General features: G+C 38.0%; 1 protein-coding gene across 1 annotated transcript; it reads left to right on the forward strand.

The window, feature by feature from the left end:
* Positions 1-570: 570 nt before the first annotated feature.
* AADAT (aminoadipate aminotransferase) lies at positions 571-23,511 on the forward strand. The gene is made up of 13 exons (XM_045831816.1): positions 571-1,243; positions 1,829-1,997; positions 2,952-3,084; positions 6,715-6,789; positions 11,263-11,472; positions 13,314-13,379; positions 14,684-14,766; positions 15,467-15,563; positions 16,811-16,872; positions 17,124-17,188; positions 18,551-18,657; positions 21,899-22,000; positions 22,958-23,511. The coding sequence occupies exons 1-13, from the start codon at positions 1,177-1,179 to the stop codon at positions 22,997-22,999; spliced, it is 1,278 nt and encodes a 425-aa protein (XP_045687772.1). The 5' UTR covers positions 571-1,176; the 3' UTR covers positions 23,000-23,511.
* Positions 23,512-24,622: the final 1,111 nt, after the last annotated feature.

Raw genomic sequence — 24,622 nt, forward strand, 5'->3', positions numbered from 1 at the left:
GAAACCCTGTGCATTCCATGCTGGTGATCAGGAAGGAGAAATCCCACAGAAAACGGGATGGAGAGTTGAGAAGTGGAAAATGGGGAGGATTATTCTGTAAGAAAAAAAGGGCAAGGTGCTTGACTCAAATAGATGAATCTCTTTGGATATACACTTCCAACCTAAATTCATAATGAATAGTCAAAAAAATCCAAGGGAGAGACACTCTAAAAGTTGAGACCCTCAGGGTGATTATTTTTTTTAAATTAACAGCATTCTACCCTCACTCTAAAATGCTCCAATTTTGGAGAAAGTGACATCGGAGATCATCTGGGTCGCATTGTTGACTTTCCCAGAATAGTGCCTATACTTGTGCCTTAAAAAAAGGGGGGGGGCTACATTTTACACAACAGTGGTCCGACGGGTTACAACTCTTTCTGTGTCGCCACAGGCCAGGCAAGTAACCAACCACCAGCGCAGGAAAGCTCGGCACAGCAAACACCTGGCTGAATGCCCTCTTGGGAGCTTGCTGCACAAAGAAGCTGCCAGAAGGTATTTTTCATAAAATACGTTCACCCGGTTGGGTTCCGGGTGAATATCCTGCCCCAGCTCCTACTAGCCGCCCCAGGGCAAGATCTCCGACCACGTGTGAATGCCTGGAGGGACACTTCCTTGAGACGACTGCCAGCTGCAAGGAGTCGTACTGGCATCCAAACGGATTCAGGCACTGGCCGAGGTTTTCAAGTGCCTCGCCCGTCGCCCTAACCAGCCCCCACACGCCCCGAGGCCTGCTAGCGGGCCTAGGACTGCAGGCGGGACTGGGCGGTGCGCATAGCCGGCCAGCTATAGGCTGCGGCGCTTGGCGGGAGGGGGTGTGGCCAGACCAACCCACCTCCTCCCCACGCGCAACCGGAGCATATAGGGTGCCAGACAGGGGGCGAACTCTGCTTTTGCAGCTAGACTTTCCTTGTTTTGCCACCCGTCCTAGGCCGGTTCAGGACCCAAGCTCGCAGGGTTGCTTCCAGCCTGGGAGTTTTGGCGACGAATTTCTGGCACTGCACTCAGCAAGCCAGACTCCTGCGGGGAGGAGGGCGGGAGTCACCTAAGGAGACGTTGGGAGAGAGAGCGGAGGGGCAGCCCTAGTGTTTTGTTGTGCTAGTCTTTACCAAAGGAGCTTGGTGCTTGGGTATCAGAGGCATGAATTACGCACGGTTCCTCACCGCTAGAAGCGCAGCAAGAAGGCCTTCTCCTATCCGAGTCTTGAGTGAGTGCTGGGGCACAGTCCCTTTTCCTGGGATGAGGGCGGTCCGGGAGTGGGGGGGGCGCTTCGTAGAGCCTCTGGGTGGTGCCTGCAGTCACCCTTGGTTGTAATCATTCATTCAACTATGAAATCTCTATGTGAGCCAGGCCTCGTGTGCAAACACACACTCGGGCTGGAACTGAAGGCGGGGAAGGAGCTACAATAGAGAAGAACAAGCTGATGCAGGACTCGGCCCTAGAAGAGACCGGGCCTTCCTAGAACTAAATAGGGATTAGGTACAGTGTGCAGGCCTGTGCAGGGTGAGCCATGTGGCTTGTCAAGCAGGCAGGAGCTAAATAGAGCAGGGTTTTCTGTTACTGAGGCCCCTTGCTTATCTTCCTGATCACTCTCTGCCTTCTCAGTTGGACATCTCCATTGCTTAGTTCCTCCACCAGTGAGGTAGGTCCAGGCAACGTTATTTTAAGTTTATCTTAGATTAGCATCCTATCCCTGGACAGTTGTATTGAGTGTAACACAACATACTGAACTATGCTGTTCAGGAAAGTCTTCAGCAAAAGTGTCAAGTCTTGTCTTCTGTATTTGTTGTAGGTGAGATAATGCTGAGGTCACCAAAATCAGTCATCTCCTTGGCTACTGGATCACCAAATCCGAACATGTTTCCCTTTAAGACTGCTGTTATCACCACAGACGATGGAAAGGTCATCCAATTTGATGAAGAGATAATGAAGAAAGCACTTCAGTATTCTCAAACTGCTGGGTAATTCATTTTCATGAGCAATATTGTAAAGGCTGCTAACAAAGTGACTTGTCTTTTTTTTTTTCATGGGCAGTCAACAGTTAGGAAGGTTTGGGGAAGAATTTTCAAAGAATTAAGAGCAACAGAATATTGAACACTTAATGTTCACATTCCTCAGGGACTTCTTCTCACCCTCACGTGACTGGGGGAGTCTGAAGGCTTCTGGAAAAAAGTGCTCTACTGAGCTGAGATTGAAAGAAATGAGAAGACAGCTAGGGAGAGAAGTGGGTTAGGAGAAGGGAACAAAAGGGTGATCCAGGAAGCAGCAGTATTAAGTCCTAGGGCAATTTTCTGAGAATTAGCCTCTCTTCCAAGCTGTGCAGACATGTTGCCTTCAGTTCAGATGTCTTAGTTCTCAAAGGCAAACTAGAATACCTAGCTTGCCTTTAAGATTTTCTTTAGCTGATCTTCTAATGATAAAGGATAATTTATTGTCTATAAATTATACTTTGTTAAAGCCTGCTTTGTTCTGTGATGGGAAACTATATTGAAATATAGTACAGATTATATACACATGAATGATATGCAACATATCCATAGGCTTTTTCTTCTATGATATAAAGGACTTTGGGGGTTTAAACTTCTAGGTAATTTATGGGAATTTTCCTAAAGAGAACAAAGAATTGATTATTAAGTGAGTGCTCTATAGTAAAATAAAGATTATAGGTGTTTAGACTAAGAAAGATGTAGATTCACATATCAGCTCACTTAATCACTGCTGATTAACTTTATGTGACTTTCTTAATCTCTAAGTCTGTTGCCTTTTCTTGTAAATAGGGATATTAATATTGGCAAAAAATTTTGAGGATTTAGAAATTGAATGTATAAAGTACCTAGTATATAGCTACAATTTAATTCCTGTCTATTATTATGATTTTTACAACTATAAATTTGAAAATATATTTTATGCTTTAGAATCCCAGAGCTGTTGTCCTGGCTAACACAGTTACAGTTAAGACTGCATAATCCTCCCACCCTCCATCGCCCATCTAGCCAAGAAGAAATGGACATATGTGTCACAACTGGCAGCCAAGATGGTCTTTGTAAGGTAAGGCTGAAAAGAAAAGCTACCCCACATTAAAAATCAAGTATTCATAAATACATTCATGTCTCACTGACAAACCAGAAGATCACGTTTTGTGACTTACTGATAGTCTTTCCTGTCTTTACCTAGAGTAATAAACAGAGAACTTAAAGACATTCACTAACCTGATTTTCCTTACACATAGATCATGTAGTCAGTGACCCGGAGCTATGAGGCATGCAAACGGGATTCCCACTGAAGGAGTACTCAACTCCTACCAGAAGCTGTAGTGAGCACTGCTCAATGTCATCTGGCTCAAAAATTCAGGTTACATTTTGTTCTGTGTGGTTTCAGTTAAGAAATTTCAACATAAGTTTTCAGTTTTTAGAGGGCATATCCTGATACTCGTCAGATGACATGAGTCCTTTGCATGCCCACTTATGTAATCACCTGTGCTCTCCACTGCTCATGTCTTGTCTTTTCTCTGGGTTCTCTCTCTCTTCCCCTCCCTCCCGCCCTCCCTCTCTTCTGGGTTCCAGGAGCTTCACAGATGTAACCACCAAAAGAGATTATACCTATGACTCTATTTTATCTGTTTTCTTCTCTTCTCTTTCATGAATAATTAGTCCTGGATAAAGATTCTCTATCTTCAGTCTTTACATCTAGATTAAAACATGACTCTTATTTATCTTAAACTAGAGTAAGCTTCCTTTTTCTTATTTTTTATGTAAATGTGAAAGCTATAATCTGGTTAACTTTAATGAATTTTCATTATTATTTATTATTATTACAGAATAATTGAAGGAATAAGAATCTTTATAATTTTTCCTCCATCTTTTTTAATTAGATAAGATCAGGCATGTTCAGGGTGGTATGGCCTTAGTCTATCTTTTTTAATTAGGAAAAATAAAAGGATTAGCTACTGTTAAAGTTTTTGCTTGAAGAGAAACACTTGTGATTCCATAGACTAATGCAAAAGAGTTCTAATCCATCAAATTCTTTTCTTAGGAAGGCATACTGTGAATTTTTTTCACAGAAAAATATTCTAGACAGTTTATCTGTTACAATATCAGTCATATCAAAGAAGAAAGATAGAATAGGTGGCCAAATACATCAATAACTCACTTACTTGTAGATATGTTTATTACAGAGTCATTAGTGGGAATCTGGTTTAATATCTCTTCCCCTTTGTTCTCCAGGATAGGTGTTATCATAGGTGCTTGTGTTTCTAGCTACAGCTATTAAAACGTGCTGCCAGACAACAAACAACCCTCCTAATTGGGGCTATTTGGCATCCTCATGTCCCCTAGTTGACATGTAAAATGTATATAACTAAGTTTTCATTTGATCTATTGACAATGCACAGACCACCCACATAATTTGCTTGGTCCTGGATATCACGTAAAGCCTGAATCAATTAGAAACTTTCCAGAGGAGGATACTGTTTGTCCTAACATGCCAAAGCTCATAAGGAAAAGGTCAAGGGAATATCCTAGGCCAAATCAGTAAAAAAAAAGTTAAATCTTCTGTCTCAATCAACAGTAGCCATACCATTTGTCAAGAGATGTAGGTTGTTAAAAAGATGGGAAGGAAAGGTTTGAGCTGGGGATTGTGAAAAAACACAAGGCAAGAATGGATTACTTGCCATGATCCATGTGGCTCAGTTGGTTGGGTGTCATCTCAGAAAGCAAAAGGTCACTGGTTAGATTCTGGGTCTGAGCTCAGGCCTGGGTTGAGGGTTCAGTTCCCAGTCAGGGTGTGTGCAAGAGGCAACTAATCAACCCAGTCAATGTTTCTCTCTCATATAGATGTTTTGCTCCCTCTCCTTCTCCCTTCCCATCTCTCTCAAAATAAATAAATAAAATCTTTTTTAAAAAAGAAAGGATTATTCTGACTTGTGTAAGGTTTAGTCATAATAGACCCATTTGATTAGGCTGGAAAGATCTACTGTCTAGCTCCATTGATCTCAGTAGACATTACACTGTCTGCAAAATCTCCTAAGATCTGTCAAGTCTTGTCTTACTTGACCTCTAAATATCCTTTAACATTGTTGACTTCCCCCATCCATTCTGAAACATTCTCCTGCCCTGGCACTCTCAGCACCGCACTAGGTGGCTCTCCTTCAGCCCACCTGCCCTGCCTCCACGGCAGCATCCCTTTACTCAGCCATCATTTACTGGAGCTCCTCAGGCTGAGGCCTCAAACCTCTGCCCCCCTGAATCTGTACACACTCCCTGGGTATTTGCACTCACACCCATGTGATCAATCATGCTGGTAACTTCCAAGTTCCTTCTAAGTCCATTCGTCCATCTGCCCACCTGACATCATCACAAAATGCTTTGAAAGCACTTCAAACCAAAACACTCATCATCTTCTCCCTCGTACCTGGACAACCTTTTGGGTCTACCTTTCAGTGAATGGCCCCACTCCCACCATCCTTCTAGTTCCACAGCCAAAAATCCAGGAGTCCTACTTGACACCTCCTCTTCCTCATGCCTCGTAGACCATGATTATTATGTTCATTGGTTTTGAGTTCCTAAGTACCTCTCAGCTCTCCTCTCCTACTCCACCATCATTGTCCCACTTCAGACTACCTGTATCTGTCTGCCCTGAATAATTGTAAAACCTTCCACATGTATTCTCATTCATCTTTAATTCTTTCAAATTATAGCCAGAATGATGTTGTCAAAATGCATATCTGATATAGTGGTTCCCCCTTCCCACACTCTACTTAAAATTCCCACTGGCCTCACTTGGCCCAGTGTCTGCATGGTATGGTTTCAGCTCGCTTTTGTCTGATCTCACCCCACCCTCCTCATTATACTCTGATTCAAGCCACAGAATTCTTTCAGTTTCTCAAAGTGTGCCTATTGTCAACCCCATCCCGCCTCATCACTTCCTCAGGGAAACCTCTGAATGCCCAAGTCCTCCTATGACGAGCTCTTATAGCATTGTGCATCTGTACTTAATAGCATTCATCACTGGTGCAAATAGACATTTATTTGAGTAATTATTTGATTAATGTCTAGCTTTCCTAGTGGACTAGTATCTCTACGAGGGTAAAAACTGGTCATTATGTTATTCATTTCATCACTTTGTCTTCTATAGGACTGGCTTATAGTAAATATTTAATACACATTCAAAGAAGAAACGGAAGGATAAAATGAATTTTGGAAGCCAAACCAGTTATGTTTATGTTATTTTTCATGTAACCCTAGAACAGAGGTTAGTTGACTGTGGCTTGAGAGGCAAACCCAGCCTTTATCTGATGTTGTAAATAGAGTTTTATTGGAACTCATCCACACTCATTGGTTTACATACAGTGATGGGAAAAACTGGGTTTATAGTTGTATGGAAGAAGACATACAGGTTATGATTATAATAATAGTAATAAAGGAATAAATTGTGTTTCACATACTCACAACTGTAAACCTACTTTTGCCTACTCCTGTATTGTCAGTGGCCATCACTACAGAGGCAGAGATAAGTAGTTGCAATGGAGACACCATCACCCACAAAATATGTGCTACCTGACATTACAGAATATTTGCCAACTCCTAATCTATAGCCCTGGTGAGCTAAAACTGAAAGGATAAGGGTTGTCCTAAGAATGGAAACAGTACTATCCAAGCTAACCTATGCTTCTTTTGTTAGGTGTTTGAAATGCTCATTAATAGTGGAGATAATATCCTCCTAAATGAACCTGTTTATTCAGGAACACTTGAAGCTGTGAGTATACATTTCCATAAAAGGTAACTCTCTTTCTTATAATAAATAAGAAGAAACCATTGCGCCTTTAGCATTATCTGTCCACTGAAAACTAAAATAGTCTCTTTCATCTGTAAATAGGAGAATCTTAAATTATGTATGCCAACTATGTTAAATACACCCTTTACTTTATACATTTCTTGTTACCAAATTTAAATGAATAGGTGCTAAAATTAGGTTGTACAAAATCATGTCCAGTTTTCTTAAGATTTCACTTGAAGTGTGACAATTTACAAAAATTTATTTTTTCATTGCCATCCATAATTATCATATGCCTAATTATAATAATATTATATGTCAAGTTAATATAACTATAAACTAATGTGGTATAATTAGGGCTTTCCACTCCCATGTTAAATTAATGGGGCTATAATAATCAGAAAAAGGAAACTGACCATCTTGTTCTGCTGTGTAGTGGTCAGAACACACTGCTGAGAATTAGGTTTGTTTGGGGCACAATACTTTAGGATAGTTAAGTATTCAAATTGGAACAAAGAAGAATAATCAGAGTGAATAGGAAACTGGAAACCATACTATATGATGAATGATTTTAGAAACTGTGGCTGTTTTCTGCAAAAAAAAAAAAAGGAAGACTCGATACATATGAGAACTGTCCTCAAATACATAGAAGTTAGCACGTGACCAGGGAATTAGAATTGTTTGTGCGTGTCCTCAGGTGAGAGAACTGGAACCAAAGGCTAGAAACTACAGGGAAGCAATTCCAACTCAGTATAACAACTTTCCAACTATCTGTCTTGCCTGACTTCTTATGCAGGTAAAGCACTGCCCATCACTGCAGGTGCTCAGTTACACTTGATTGCCACCTAACACAAATATTGCAGAATTAATTCTAGCCTAAAGTAGGGGAGTTGAATGAGATGATGACCTTTATGCTCTATTGATTCTGATTTCATCGATTTTCTTTTTCATTCAAATTTAAAACAATCTTTGTAAAAATCAATATATAGCCCTGACTGGTGTGGCTCAGTCGGTTGGGAGTTGTACTTTAAAGCACAAGGTCCCTGGTTCAATTTATATGCCTGGATTGCAGTTTTGATCCCCAGGTGGGGTGCACATGGCAGGCAATTGATTGATATTTCTCACATCAATGTTTTTCTCCCTCTTTTTCTCCTTCCCTTCCCATGTTTCTAAAAAATAAACAAAATTTAGAAAACCTTCTTAAAAAACAATATATAGAGCAATTAGCTAGTCTTGATGAAAGTTATATTATTCAACATTCCTAAGTAGAGATAAAATGAATATTATAAAATTTTTTCAGAGAACAATCTGAAAAGAAAATTAAAAAACAATTTTCATTTATAACATCCAAGATATCACCTATTCATAGATTGAAAGACTTAACATTGTTAAAATGCCAGTACTGCCAAAGCAAGCTATAGACTCAATGCAATCTGTCAAAATGTTAATAGCCTTTTTGCAGATACAGAAAAGCCAATCCTCCAATTTGCATGGGATTCGAAGGGGCCCTAATAACCAGAAGAACCCTGAAAAAGCAGAACGTAATTGGAGTCCTCACACTTCCCCTTTAAAACCATCTACAAAGCTATAGTAATCAAAACAGTGTAGTACTGGCATAAGAGATAAGACATAATTCCAATGGAACAGAATTGAGAGTCCGGAAATAAACACATACAGTCATGGCCAACTGATTTTGACAAGGATACTAAAACCATTCAGTAGGAAAAGAACAGTCTCTTCAATGAATCATGATGGGAAAACTGGATTTCCACATGAAAAAAGAAAGAAAATGGACCCTTACTCCACAGCATATAAAATTTTAACTCAAAATTAATCAAAGACCTAAATGTAAGAGGTAAAACTATAAATTCTTAAAAGAAAACATAAGGGCAAATCCTAATCTTGTGTTTCTCACTGAATTCTTGGATATGACACTAAAAACACAAGAAACAACCACAAATATAAATAGATAATTGGGCTTCATTAAAAAATTAATTGTTAAGCTTCAAACACATTATGAATAATGTGAAAAGACAGCCTAAAGAATGGGAGAAAACATTTGCAACCCATATATCTGATAAGGCATTAATATCCAGAATATATAAAGATCTGTAACTCAACAACAAAAGTCAAACAAATTTAAAAATAGACAAAGACTTGAACAGACATTTCTCCAAAGAAGATATACAAATGGTCAATAAGCACATGAAAAGATACTCAACGTCATTAGTCATTAGGGAAATGCAAATCAAAACCAGAGGGAGAGACAACTTCACTCATACTAGGATGGCTATTTTTTTTTTAATGGAACATAGCAAATACTGGTGGATATGTGGAGAAGTCAGAACCTTTGTACATTGTTAGTGGAAATGTAAAATGGTGCAGCTACTGTGGAAACTATTTTTTCAGTTCCTCAAAATTTTAAACATAGAATTACGGTGCCTGATTCACCAATTCCACTCCTAGTGTATACCCAGAAAGAAGTGAACACTGGGACTCAAACAGAAACACACTCATTCACTGCAACATTATTCACAATAGCCAAAAGGTGGGAGCAACCCAGGTGTCCATGAGTGGGTGAATAAATAAATAAAATGTAGTGTATACATACAATGGGATATTACTCAGCTACAAAAGGAGCAAAGTTACGACACATGCTGCAACAGGGATAAACCTTGGAAACATGCCAACGGAAAGGAGCCAGGCACAAGGGACACGTATCGTGTGAAATATCTAGAACAGGTAAATTCACAGAGACGGAGGTAGGATAGACATCTCCAGGGTCTAGAGGGAGGGAGGAATGGGAGTACAGAGTTTCTGCCTGGGGTGATGAAAAGAATTTTGAAATTGATGATGATGACAGGAGCACATACTGTGAATGTAATTAATGCCATTAAATTATACACTTTCAAATGGCCAAATTTTTATATAGATCCTACCTTAGTTAAAAAACATCATATAATTGATTTTTCTAGTGATTTAACACTAATTATTATTTTCCTAAATTCCTAAGATTTATGATTACATATGCCTATAAATATAAAACTTGTGTCTACATAAACAGCATGCATGCAAACACACAGAACATTTTCACATACCCAAACAGAAACCATGTGCCGAGCCGTGAGGAAGTATGCTAATGAGCAATATTGTTCATTTCATGGCCCAATATAAATTTGTTTTATTCATGGTAAGACCTTTTATTTTATGTTTTATTAAATTTATTTGGGTGACATTGGTTAATAACATTATACAAGTTCCGGGTGTACAACTCTACAATACGCCATTAGTATATTGCACTGTGCACTCACCACCTGAACTCTCCCTCCATCAAGGGCCATTTAAAGTTGTCATAAGCAGAGTAGTGCATAATTCTACATTGGACTATTAAAAAGAGTGTTTGCTTATCCTTTGAAAAAAAATTTTTGAGAACCTCATTCAATTATTGCTATTTCTTAATATCTGATTTTTTTTATGTCTGTTTTCATCCAAGAATAAGATTCCACAGTACCTTTATAAAATTATGTCTGTAAGCAAGACCACTACTTGCCAACTCAGCCTTAGCAGGTGGTAAAACATTGAAATGCTTCCACACCCCTCAGTAAGCTGCTACCCAGTGCCCCATCACACCCTGGCTTTGCCGGCCACTCTCCCTAGACCACCCTGAACACCCCATGATACGGAATCAATGCTGACAGGGAACCTCCAGGAACCCCTTCCAGCCTGCAGGTGTATCTGATGGACCCACTGCTACAGCACTTGTTAAATATTTTGAATGTCACCTCTGCTTGTAACTATTTTATATATTAGCATAACAGATGCTTTATAGAATTACTCTGTCGAAATATGTATTAATAAACACCTGCTTTACGACCCAGTTCTAACTATACTTACGATGATAATTCAGTCAGAAGAGGCTGGGTTGTGCTGTACAAAAAATGCCCCCAGTGTCTCAGTGACTTACAGCTACAAAGATTTCTTTCTCTCCCACACTACATGTCTACTGCAAGGCAACTATAGCTGAGTTTCATGTCATCTTTATCCCAAGCCCTAAGCTGACAGAAGCAGTCTCTTTCTGGAACACCGCAAGTCTTAGAGCAGAGAGGGGAAAGAGAAACAGAGCAGTGCAAAGCCAGATTTTAAAGCTTCTGCTTGGAAGGAACACATAGCACTTCTGCTCACGATTTACTGGCCAGAGCAAGACACACAGCCAAGCCTGGTTTACAGGAGCAGGGATGTGTGATCCTTCCACTGGAAATTGATGGGATGTCTGCATGATACTGGGATCTGCCCCAGGGCAACAACAGGATTAGAATATACTAGCTAAACCCTCTGGAAGTAGAGCTGAGTGCAGGTTGTATGTTTAAGGGTGTCAAGGGTAACATTCTCAGTATAAGAATCATTTTGTCATCAGTTCTGAATCTTGGGCTTTCTTTTTTCCTTTGTGTTCCCCAGCTACAACCACTCGGCTGCAACCTTATTAATGTTCCCAGTGATGAATATGGGATTATTCCAGAATCCCTCAAAGAAATACTTTCCAGATGGAAACCAGAAGATTCAAAGAACCCCAAGAAAAACACCCCCAAATTTCTTTATACTGTCCCAAATGGCAACAACCCTACTGGAAACTCACTAACAATTAACCGCAAAAAGGAAATCTATGAGGTACTTTAAAGGGTGTTATGTGGCTACTTCTTGGTTTTTGGGTGTTGCTGACTTTTTAGAGAAGTACTATGCAAGTGCCCTTTATTCACTTCTTGCTTTCAAGGTAGGTAAGTTTTAATAAGAGGAAGTCATCTATGTCAAGGGTCCTAATAAATTTAAACACAAGAAATTACTACATCCTTTGTTAACTATGAGATTTTTCTATCCCTTTAATTGATATTTTCATAGAAAGAAACAGAATTCTTGGCCTGATGTTAAATTTTATGATGTTATGTAACATTTGAACCCCAAGTTTGATTTTCTCTATTTTATATTTATATTTTCAATTTGTCTCTTTTCCTTCTGTCATTTCAATTTACAAAGAAACTCTTTGAAAATAAGAGTCATGTTCCTTTTGTAAAGTCTATTTTAGCTACCTGACAATGATCCTTAAGCTTTTCACCATAGACATTTATTACAAGTATCAAATAAATATGGAGCTATTGAGAAATCTTTGAAAAGTAAGAAAAATGTGCCTTTTGTGAAGTCTTTTGTATGTACCTGACTGTGATCTCTAGCCTTTCACTACCAATAGTTTTTCAAAATAAGTACCAAACCCTTATTAAAATAACACAGAGCTTAATCATTGCAGTGGAATCGTAAGAAAGATTTCAAATGGTTCCTTATATTCGATATGTATATAATCAAAATATTGTCTGATTCTCATTTTTCACACACTCCTGGCCCTGTCCTCAGTTTCTCTTATTTACATACTCTCCTTAGACACCCTCACCCAGCTCTGTGGTTGTGAATTGCAGTCTATAACGGAAATGCCTGAATTCCACACTTCTCTACCCAACTTCTGTTTCCAATTTCCAACATAAACACCTAATAGGCATTTCAAACCCAACATGGACACACAGAACCATTGATTTTGTCCAGTCACACCCCAGACATCTCATCCCCAAACAATTAACATTCTTCATCTCCATACACTGTGCCAGCGTGATCAATTGCCTTTTATTCCTCTTCCCCTCTCCTCCCTAACCACCCCTGCTGCTATATCCAATCCATTCTGTGGGCTCTACCAACAAATTCATCCAAATCCATCCATTTCCCTCCAGCCACTGCTATCACCATCTTCTCAGACACTACTGCCTTCCCTCCCCGGTCTGCAGGCATGTTCCGCTGCTCTCCACTCTTGATGTCTAACCATTCTTCACACAGTCACCCATGTCCTCCCCCTGCTGAAACAGAAATGTAAAGCCAGCCTCAGGTCCTCCTGTTTCCAGTCCTCTGGTGGCTTCTGCTTGCAGTTAAAATCCCAGAATTTTGTATCTGCCTTGCAGAGGCTCTTACTGTCATTGCAGCCCCCTTGCGGCACTCGCACCGGCCATCTCTCTAACCCTTACATGCGCCATGCTTCTGTCTCACCCAAGGGCCTCTGCTCTTTGCTCATCCCTTAGTCTAGAAGCTTCTTCCCTGATATTTGCACAACTGTTTCTTTCCTGTCATTCTGAGGCCTGTGTTATCTTGTCAGGAACGGCTTCCCAGAAATTCAACCCAAAATAGCTACTCGGTTTCTCTCTTTCTCAAACTTCGCCCTGTTTAATGTTTTGCCCAGTCCTTAAGTCCCCTATCTAACATTTCTTCTGCTCATTATCCACTGGCTTATGTGTATTCTGCCTTTCCCACTAGAATGGAAGTTCCATGAGAGCAAGAGCTTTCGCAGCCTCATCTCTTTATCTTCGTTGTCTAGACAGTAGCTTTTCCAGTGAATGAGCACAAAGAATTGTGATTCCAAATGCTTTTAACTTTAGATAGCTCTTAAGAAATAAACACACTACTTTAACCTTTTTTAGCTCGCAAGAAAATATGATTTCCTCATAATAGAAGATGATCCGTACTATTTTCTCCAGTTCAACAAGGTAAGTGACGCTGTGAACTTATTTCACAATTAGAAGATAAATTGTTGTAAGTTCTTGCCCTGCACTTGATTTTAGCCTGACTGCTAATCCACTTTTACATTGGAATTAAATAAATGATTTTTCATTTGCTTCCACTTCAACTTTCAGTCTTTTAGTTTTATTATGGAATTAGTACTTTTCATTGCTGATATTACAGCTCTTTCTAGGAATTAGTTACCTTAAAAAGTGCAGCTGGCTCTCTGTACCATACATTGAATGAAAGAGAAAGTCAGGGCTAATGGTGGCGAACTCCATTTCCTAGGGCATAGCTCCTTAACCATGGTACCAGGGGTCTGAAGGTGTTTCCTCCTGCGTGTCACCTACTCTTGGTAGCAGCTGACAGGAATGGTGTCTGAAAAGGATTTGGAAGCTGCATTCAAGCTGAAAGAAAAGAAGGGCTGTGCTCAATTAGTGATGTCCCTCACGGACATCCGATGAGGCATTCCTGGCAGCAGGACACTATTTGCCCTCCCTGTGGCGAAGGTCCTGGATCACAGCTGCAGAACACTGGGTTTTAGACTCCCTCTGTAGCGCACTGCTTCTCACAGCCACTTTTTCCTAGTGGGCACTAGGAGCGATGCACGCTCCCTATGCCTGATTTTTCAAAATTAAACACTTTATTTGTTGTCAGGGCTGCAGAGAACAAATATATGGATTTGATTCCTTCTTTAAATCTACAGAAAAGAAAAACTCTTGATTTTTCTGGATGTATTGCCTGAATGAATCACACCTCACTGTCATCATGGCCACAACCCCCTTCCTTGTATGCATCTATTTCTTGAGTAAATACTTAAGTCAGTATTTCATGTTGACAGAATTTCCTACCTTCAGTCTTACTTTGTTTATCTTTCCGGTTCTAAGAGGCAGCATTCTCTCTGTAAACAATCCTGAATGATGCTGGTCCTCTGTGCTTAGTATATCTTATCTAACTTCCATTTTCTTGAATCCTTTCTCTAAACCTGTTCATCTTGACTTTCAGTCCGTGGGGCACGAAGGACCTAAATTCATAATAAGGGCATCTTAAGAAAATGAGTAAACCCTTGTTTGTACTTTTGGCAGAAAAGTCATGAAGACAGGCATACACTAATAAAAGAACACTCATCTCTGTTTGTATTCCATTTTAGAGGGTTGAGGTAAAGGTAATGGGAAAGGTGGTTGTGCTGCTGTTAATCTGAATTTATGCCCTTTCCAGTCTCCACAGGAAGTAATTACACGGTCACTAACCGAGTTCTCAAACCAATAGTGTTTACTTTTTCCATTTCAAGCCCTGGATACCGTCATTTCTTTCCATGGACATTGATGGGCGAGTCATCAGATCTGACTCTTTTTCAAAAGTCCTGTCTGCTGGGTAAGGCCCTGTGTCTCTAACTCAAGGCTAGATCTAAAAAAGATAGAAATGTGCTTGAGCATCTTTCAGTTCAAGACATTCTCCTCATTTAAGATGCTTGTATTCTACTTGCCTGAACACACCAGTTAAACTAGTAATTTGAATATAGGCCTTTTCTCTCTGTTCATCTCCAATTATCAGAGGAACCTGGACATTAATCTAAAGTTGTAGAAGATTAGATCAGATGTTTGGTTTCATGTATAAAAGAGCACATTTAAGAATTCTTGGTTGAACTTGCATTGTATTTTAAACATACACTTAAATTTAAATTTGAATGGTAAATAAGAAGTAGTTAGCTTTATTAGAATGTTTTAATTATCTAGGTCCATTAGCCCCAGGTCACAGCTCTCTTCCTAAAGAGATCAGGGGAATGACAGGGACTCATTGTTTTGTGTGTGTGTGTGTGTGTGTGTGTGTGTTTTAAGATTTTATTTATTTATTTTTAGAGGGGGAAGGGAGGGAGATAGAGAAAGAGAGAGAAACATCAATGTGCGGTTGCTGGGGGCCATGGCCTGCAACCCAGGCATGTGCCCTGACTGGGAATCGAACCTGCGACACTTTGGTTCGCAGCCCGCGCTCAATCCACTGAGCTACGCCAGCCAGGGCTGGGACTCATTGTTAATACAGGAGTGCTATTGTGCCTTTTCTCTTTTTTGTGTAGGTTGAGAATAGGGTTTATATCTGGTCCAAAACCCTTGATAGAAAGAGTTGTTTTACACACACAAGTCTCAACATTGCACACCAGCACTTTTACACAGGTAAGGACAATTTAAGAAATAGAAAAAAATTTTAATTTGATAAGAATAGAAAATAGATGTTGGCAAATAAGACTGATTTACGGTGGCAGGGAGGGAAATCACTGGTATTGAATCTCTAGTTCCAATATGGACTGAATTAAAAAACCTGACACTGCACATGTTTACTCTATCAGACAACTGAGAGCTAGAATTATAACCTGGTGGTATTTTGTAGCATAGACTAAACTCTGTGAGAGTCAGGCTATCTTACTCATCCGGCATCCCTAGCATCGAGCCCCAGAACTCCATCAAAACTGTTGAACTGTACACAGTGGAACTGAGCCTGATGAAGTACTGGAACTTGGGCTTCTTTGTCTTAAAACCTATAATGAGAACAAGAATTGCAGAGCTGCCTAGTGACTCATCACCTTCACTGAACACGTGCTAACCTTCCTAAAAACACTGGTTGGTGTGTATTTGAATTACAATGAAGTTAATTTTGGAGAATGTATAAATTTCCTCGCAAGCTTTGAGAAATACTGAATCCATCCCTAATGCAATCTTGAGAATTAGATCTCAAGAACAGAATTGCTACCTAAAAACTCAAAATGCTAAGAACTACAAAAGTATGTGTGGAATAGGATATTTGTTTGATATTTTACATTCCATAAAGTGCCTTATCAAGTTGGGGATGTTTTCCTTTCCTTTTTTTTTTATTTTTTGTATCTGATATCAACAAAAATTCACTATCCATTTATGACACTTAGAATTTCCATTTTAAATAGAAATACACCCACATATGTTACATGGTTGTATATATTATAAGCACTACATATTTCTTGTGTTAGAGAGGAAGTGTAGTATGGCTGTCAGTGGCACAGACCTGGTGCTGGACAGTCTAACTTGAACCCAGGCTCTGTGACCACCTGTGTGACCTCAGGAAAGTTACCTTGACCCTTGTTTCTCAGTTTTCTCTTCAGTAAAATGGAAATAATAACCTGCTTCATAAGGTTATTATGAGATTAAATTAGCTAAAATATATTAACATAGTACAATAGTTCCTGGCACATAGCAAGTACTACATAAATATTTGCCATTTTTATTGTCGCTGCTTTTAATTAACATTTATTCTAAATCACTGATTGTATAAAGCTTGGTTCAGCTTGTTATAGTTTCTTATGGTGGTTTATATGTAATCAAGAGTGATTGGCAAAAAACACATTCTAGAGGATGAACCTTGACATTTGTTATTGTCTTATCTCTTTTAGCTTATGATATTTCAGCTTCTTCACCAATGGGGACAAGAGGGCTTTCTGGCTCATGTAGACAGGTATTATATTTTACGTCCCATTTTTTACATAGAAATGGACGGGACGTCACTTTGTAATTCTCAATTTTTCATTATTCCATAATAAAGGGAAAAAACATAGTAGTAAAAAGTTTACCACCAGGTCAAATAAATATACTCTATTCCCTTATCAAACATTCATTTTAATCATGATAGAAATCATTCTTATAGAGCCTCTTAGCTTCTGTAGTCAATGTACTACACACAGCCTTTTCATTGTTTTCTTCTTCTAGGGTTACCGACTACTACAGGAAGCAGAAGGATGCAATCCTGGCCGCTGCAGATAAGTGGTTAAGTGGTGAGTGGAACGTACATCCCATCCCATGCTAAACAGTAGCACTGATATGAATGAGTGATAAACACTGCATAGTATTGTCCATAATCCTGAGGGGCAGGAAACAAGAGTCCAGGAGTATTTCTGTAAGAAAATATTAACCTATAACTAATGTCAGAAGTAACAGTTTGCAAACTCTGGTACATTTCCACCTATCTCTGTTTTACCTGTCCGCTGCAAAGAATTTGTGATTAAAAAAAAAAAAGATCAATTAGTCTAATAATCAACCAGCAATACATTATCTCAAGCTAAATAACCTCTATACTCAAAAGCTTTTAGAGTTATTTCAAACTTTTCCTCTAAATAGAAGAGGAATTGTGAAAAAACAACATGCTCCTTTTCTAACTGTATTACATAAAGATAATATAGTACAAATCTATGGGAGATTTTTCATTACAAATGATTTGCATTTTAATCACTAATCTCATTTATCTGTCTAATACTATCTATTGCTGATTTGATTGAGGGATGGTTTATATTTAATTTTCTATTAAAAATAAAGTACAATGAATTACATAGCTTTAATTATATCATTAAAATACTTTTGGTATAAAACGTAGTAAGCAAAAAATATCACTTCCTTAATTCTGTCATACCTTGTTTCCTATGAAGTCTTGGTAAAAACAGAATTATGTTTTTCATAAAGAGTACTACTCTACCACCATAGAGTACTGCTCTACTCTACCATTTTGCACAGTGGAGTTGAGAGAAGGTTTTAATTAATAGCAACTTTATTTTTAAAAGAAGGTAACAATCAAAATCGAAATAATAATAATTATCCTTCCTTCTTGGTTCTTCTCTCCTAATAATCAACAAAGCATAAAGCCTATGGAACATAGCTGGAATTCCTGATCTTAAGTACTTCTTTTCATAATTGATTACATTCTGATAGAAACTTTCATTCATTGGACTTCTACACCATTACATAAGTGATAGGATTTATTAAAACACAGGAGGAATTCAGAAAGAGTTGAAGAATGCTCTTCTAAAACTGAAAGAGTTATGTTTGGCTCAGGAATGGTTCTGACCACGGGAAGTAGACACAAGCACGAGATTTCTTGCACTAACCTGAGGCTGACCAAAATTGTAAATACACACACATGAGTCTCCCTCCCTCCCTTACTCCACTCTCTCACTCACTTTTAAAATAAAACTCAAACACCAATCTTCAGGACTCGTAAAATTATATTTTTTAAAAATACTATCACTGAAGGAACTTTTATGGAAAAAATACTAATTTACAGTTCCTTCAATTATGCCATTAAATAGTATGTGTGACAGCACAAATAGCCTCAGGAGATATTTGTTCCCTTCTTTTATTTGCAGGTTTGGCAGAGTGGTATGTTCCTACTGCTGGAATGTTTCTGTGGATTAAAATTAAGGGCCTTAAGGATGCCAAAAAACTGATTGAAGAAAAAGCCATTAAGAAAGAGGTAAAAAGGGTTTTCTTTTTCTTTAACATAGTTTCTTACTTAAAAATGGAGCCCCATGCCAGTCGGCACACGCCTGGGTCGCAGGCCAGATCCCCAGTTGGAGGCGCATGAGGGGCAACCACACATTGATGTTTCTCTCCCTCCCTTCCTCCTTCCTTTCCCCTCCCTCTGGAAAATAAATTTTAAAAATCTTTAAGAAACAAAAATGGAGCTCTGGCCAGTGTGGCTCAGTTAATTGGAGCGTCAACCGGTAACTGAAATGTTACAGGTTCAAGTCCTGATTTAGGCACATGCCTAGGCTGCAGATTTGGTCCGTCGGGGGGCCTGCAATCCTCTGTCCAGATGCAGGCGATCCCTGGTCCTGGCGAGGATGGGAGGCGACCAATCAATGCCTCTCTCTCACACTGATTTTCTCTCTCCCTTCCTCATTCCTTTCTCTCTAAAAGCAATGAAAAGCAATGAAAAAAAATGTCCTCCAGTGAGGATTAAAAAAGAAATGGAGAGAAATGTTTCAGTGTCCACCACCCCAATTCATGTTTTAATATCAGATATGTTATCTCATTATCAAAATCATAATAGATTTGGGGGGTTACATAATTATTCTTTTGGTCTAAATTAATGGGAATATAGTCATTCATCTCAGCTACTGGTTGGTTTAGTGGCTAAGAGCAGAGTCTTTGGAGCCGCATCCCTTGGGTTTGAATTCCGGCTCCACCCTTTACTGGATGTGTGGCTTTGGGTAAGTTACCCTCCCTGAGTTTTACCTGTACAATAGTAATAATGACACTTCCTCCCTCATGAAGTTGCTGATAATTGTATTAATATGTACAAAACACCTAAACTAGTACATGCTCAATAGGTATTAGCCACTTAGTGTTTAAAATTAGAGGATTCCGCCCCCCCCCATTATGAAAATAAAGCATACTTATGGTAAAAAAGTTAGAAGATGAACAAAAGGATTATGAAAAATTTTTACATAGCCCATAATTTCACCACTCAGATTTTATGGTTATTGGTGGTGTATTTCCTTGGAGAGCTTGTGTATAGCTGGTATTTTACGCAATTATTTTACATGGTTAAAATTACACAGAAGGGTTTCTGTCCTGCTTTTTTCACTTCAGATTAGCCCATAAGGATTTATTCTGTGTTTTTTTTAATTCTCCTTTTGTACTTAAATAATAAATCTATTTAGATTTCATTCAGGGGCATTGATTAAGCTTAGAAGTCCAAATATTTTTCTGTGTAGCTTTCCAATTTACCAAATAAATCATCTTTTCTCCATTGATTAATTTCTTTATGATGTTTGTCAAATAAATCACCTTTTCTCCATTGATTAATTTCTTTATGATGTAAAAACTAAAATCTATTTCTAGTATAGAAATTTTGTCTCGAAGCAACGGAATAGACTGCACAAAAGGACAGGCTGTGTTGATGCTGGGGGAGTGCCCTGCTCTCTAGTGCGTAAGAGATGAAGTCGTCTGAGGCTTAGTTAGACCTGGTGACTGGCTGGGCTCCGGGGCTGGGTCCACTGGGTCGGGAAGCTCGTTCTTCCTGTCTGCCCATCTCACTGGAGGGCAGGACGCATGATTTATGAATTGTTTTAATCCTAGTAACAATGCCCAGTAGGTACTTACTAAATACTTAACTGATTTGTTTCAAAGAAATACATTTTAGTATAACAAGTCAATCCTAGATTTTCTTTGCTTTTCTATCAATGCCACCTTCTTTAAGAACATTTGGTAAGTGGCTATTTGTATGTATCTCTGAGCAATGTGTCAAGGGTATAGATTTCATATTTTATTGTAGTTTTTTTCAGTCCTCTTCATTGATGCCACGTATCCTGTTGCACATACCTTTACTTTTTCTAAATAATCTCCAACTTTATCACCACTGCCTGAGCCCAGACTTTGGGCATCTTGTAAAGCGTTTTCTTACCGTTCCCTCCTTCTCTTTCAGCATCTTGCCTCTAGCACATCCCACAACTTTTCTACTATGTTGGAAAAATGATTTTTTCATTTTATTGTTATTAAGGACACCAAAAAAACCTAACTTCCTCCTTGAAATATTTTCCCCAGAGTGCCTCAAATCCTTTTACTCCCTACTCATCTTACGTTAGCAGACAGTGCCCAGATTTATACCATGTAATGGCAAGCAGTTACTTAATGCTTTTGAATGTCATGAATGCTTTTTATGGTACTACATAACAATCTCAAAGACCTAACACAATCAAAGTATATTCCAACTCACACAAAATTTTCAAATATGTGATCTGCAGGTAGCTCTGCTCCAAGCAATGATTCAGAGACCCTGGTTCCTTCCCTCTCCTTGTTCTTCAGTCTTCAACATATAGGTCCCACATGGCTACAAAATGGAAAGAGGATGGTGGATCCCACAGGGGAAGAATTTCACAGGTCAGGCCTTGAAGTGGCACATGTGACTTCACATCCATTGGCTGGGATACAGTCATGTGTACACATATCGTTAGAAAGAGCCTGGGGATCGAATATATGTGTATGCCCAGGAAACAGAGGACATGTATGTGCAATGCATGTATGCAGTACATATGTGGTCATATACATACATATGTATATGTATATATAATAACAGTGGTTCTCACCACTGCAGTTGGACATGCTTACTTAACACTGTTAATCCTTCACTCTGTGTATTAAATTTTTTACCTTCTTTCAGTTAAGGGGGATAATTTTCTTCCCATCTCAGGGCTTTCACACTCCATATTATCCCTAAAATACTCTTCCCCTACTTCTACTTTTTGCTTGGCCAACACCTACCTGTCTTTCAGATCCCAGCCTAAAAGTCATTCCCAAATTTGATAACTTAAAAATAGTATCTCATTGTTAGAACTTACATCACTTTTCTAGTTAGGTTACACATTTACTATTTTTATTTCCTTTGTAAGCTTCACTTTGCTCATTAAGGCTAGAAGTCTAGTGTTTTTCTTCTCAGTCTAGTGTTTTTCTTCTCAGGATATTTTTTAATGTGGAGAAGATGTTGCATTTGCCATATTCATTGTAACCATTTTTCCAATTTCTCTGCTTTTAGTTTTGTTTATTGTATGATATATTGAATTTTTATATAAACTTTTTTTTATTTTTCTTGTGATTTGATTAATTGCTTTTAATTTTAAAAAGTCCTTCCCCATTCTGAGCTTTGATTTACCTATATTTTCCTTCAGTTTTTCTTTAATGGGATGTTACTTATTTTCCATAAACTCTCTTAGATACTAATGGTTCCTGGAAATGCTTTCTACATTGATAACTCAGCTCCTAGCCCTTACTTCAGAGCATCCTTCTCTTTGGCTTCTCCAGAACAAATGGATATGGTAAGTACAGTATTTTCTTCAGAGTAACATTAGCTATCAATTCTATTTCTTGGTGCATAAGTTTATTTTATGAATTCCAATATGCTTTAATGTCTTCTTGGGTTTCTCAAAAACAGGTATTAGTTGAAAAGTCATGAACTACTATTAAAAGACACTTTACTTTGTTGCTAGACTTCTATAAACAAATGAAAAGAATGAGTTGGAATTTAATTTTATTGTTTTCATGAATAGTTTTCAGACCAACTGAACAGTGTTCATTGATTACCAATAAGGTATGAAGAAACTCTCTTTCCTTTGTAGAATTAACATAAGCCACAGGCACAAAATTGAAGCCAGCAGTCTCTTTCATTAAGGAAAAAAAATCAGCAAGTCAAAGAGAATAATATTCTCAAATTAATCAAAGTCTAGCTTTAACCAAAATAACAAGAAGCAAAGAAATGAGTTCCTAAGAACTGTGTGTCTGGGAATCCAAACAGAAGACCCAGAAATTGAATGGTGCCATTAACTTTAAGATGAGTTTATACTTATATTTGCAGATGGATTGGTTCTTTGTGTGTTCTTTATTTACTTGCTTTCTTCTGTCATTAAATATGCTTTGCATAGGGTTTTTTTTTGTTTTTATATAATAGAGTTGGACAATAGAAACTGTATAGGATGTATATATGCAGGTGAGAGATTACATGAAAAAATAAAACGTGATGTGGAAAAAAAAGAAAATTATGATCTTGAGGGCTACAAGAACAATAAGAGAAAAATCCTAGGCATCTAACATGCTTATCTCTATATACATTGTGACATTGAGAGCGTCCTACCACTATAAAATTGATGTTAAACTTGGTTTTCATTGACTTATCTCAACCTTAGCTGGATAGTCTTTGTTTGAATTTTTAAAGTTCTGACAAACTTTTCCTAAATAGCATCCTAATTTTATTAATTCTTATCTATTTTCAATTCCAGGCCTTCCAGAGATTAGCACAACTTATAAAAGAATCTTTATGAAGACATCAGACTCTTTGTAGTTCTCACGGATTTTTTGGATAAATTATTCTGTGTTTTAACAGCAAAAGATGATCATTAGTGTTAGACTTACAGATTGGGTTGCATCAAACATGTCATATCTGTAGTAATTTAACTGGACAACTTTTAAAGTGCCCTTAAATCCACCAGATTGCCAAAACATATTTATAATCCACATACCTTTTGATAAACTTTCAACCTGCAAAAAAATGGTTTTTGTGAATTTTATTGTAAAGAACTCTGCAGCTGTTCTGTAATTTCCCATAAATTTTCTTTGAAACTAACAATTACAGGAAATTATTTTGACAATGTAAGAAAATAAGTCTAAGATGATATACAATGTAAACTTTCTCTATTTTTTAAAAAAATTTCATGAAAACTTGTTGCAAAAATTATTAGAATTTGACCATCATAAGTGATTTCAGTAACAGTACCACAGATATTATGTTATGCCACAAAAATCCATGTAAAATAAAATTCTGAAATTAAACATACCTAAAAGCACCAGACCTATTAATTCTAGGTAAGAAGGAGCGATTGGGACTTAGAAAAATTTACTACAGTGCTTTTTCATAATACTATACAATGTACAAAAACACAATCTTATCAGCTATGTAATTTGAGTCTACACGCCCCTTTGTGGTATTTATGATATATTATTTTGATGATTTTTTCTCGCCTTTTAAGTGGTTTATTTTTCCCATTTGATTACTAAAGTAATATCACTTATTTTTAAATCTTCAAACAATCCAGGAAATACAAGGAATAAGGTAAAAACATCCACTTATTGTCTCATCCCCCCATGATAATTGCTGTCAGCATCTATCATTCATCCTTTTAGATATTTTTCTGTGCATATGCATGTCACATGTACTGTAAAATAATAGGACCTCATTATGGTAGTGTATCATAAATAACCCGTATTCGTTTTCTAATGCTGTGTAAAAAATTCACATTGCTCCAAGATCTAGTAATTGTAAGGTCCTTTAAGGAAATGTATTTCATGGTCTTTTATGTCCTCCTTTGTGTATATAAACATCTGCATCATGGTGATTGTACTCCCTGACTCTTGGATGAGATGTTGCATCTTCAAACTTGAGCAAAATCTTACCTTGTAGGTCAGGTCAGCTGACTCGAAGCCCAAATCCCTTTCTCTAAGGCAAGCGGTGGTAGCTATTTAGGAGAGATAGGAGACACAGAACCTAGAGGAGGGATAAGAGGGAGAACCTGAGAAGAAAGGGGAAAGTATAAATTAGAGAGATTAATAATAAAATAAGCCTTCCTCTTACTTTATTCAGTAGTTTTCAACACTAAAATTGCTTAGCCTATATTATATAAATGAGTGCCTTGTTGGTAAGCCATCAACAGAGTAGTTAATTTATATTCCTCAGCTTTCAAGCAGGAGGTTGCCTCGAACCACAATCTATAGGAATCTGTTTATTAAAAAAAAAAAAAAAACAGAGAAAGGCAGAAAACACAGGCTGCCCCTTATCACTCAATATCTGTTTTTGTCCATTGAGATTACCATCCCCTGATACTTTAAAGCACCAGAAAACCAGAGTCTCACTTGCTGTCATTGCCATTGTAAATTTTCCAACCTTTTAA

This window comes from Phyllostomus hastatus, unplaced genomic scaffold, assembly GCF_019186645.2.
Source record: "Phyllostomus hastatus isolate PE091 unplaced genomic scaffold, TTU_PhHast_1.1 phas_contig_159, whole genome shotgun sequence".
Taxonomy (NCBI): domain Eukaryota; kingdom Metazoa; phylum Chordata; class Mammalia; order Chiroptera; family Phyllostomidae; genus Phyllostomus; species Phyllostomus hastatus.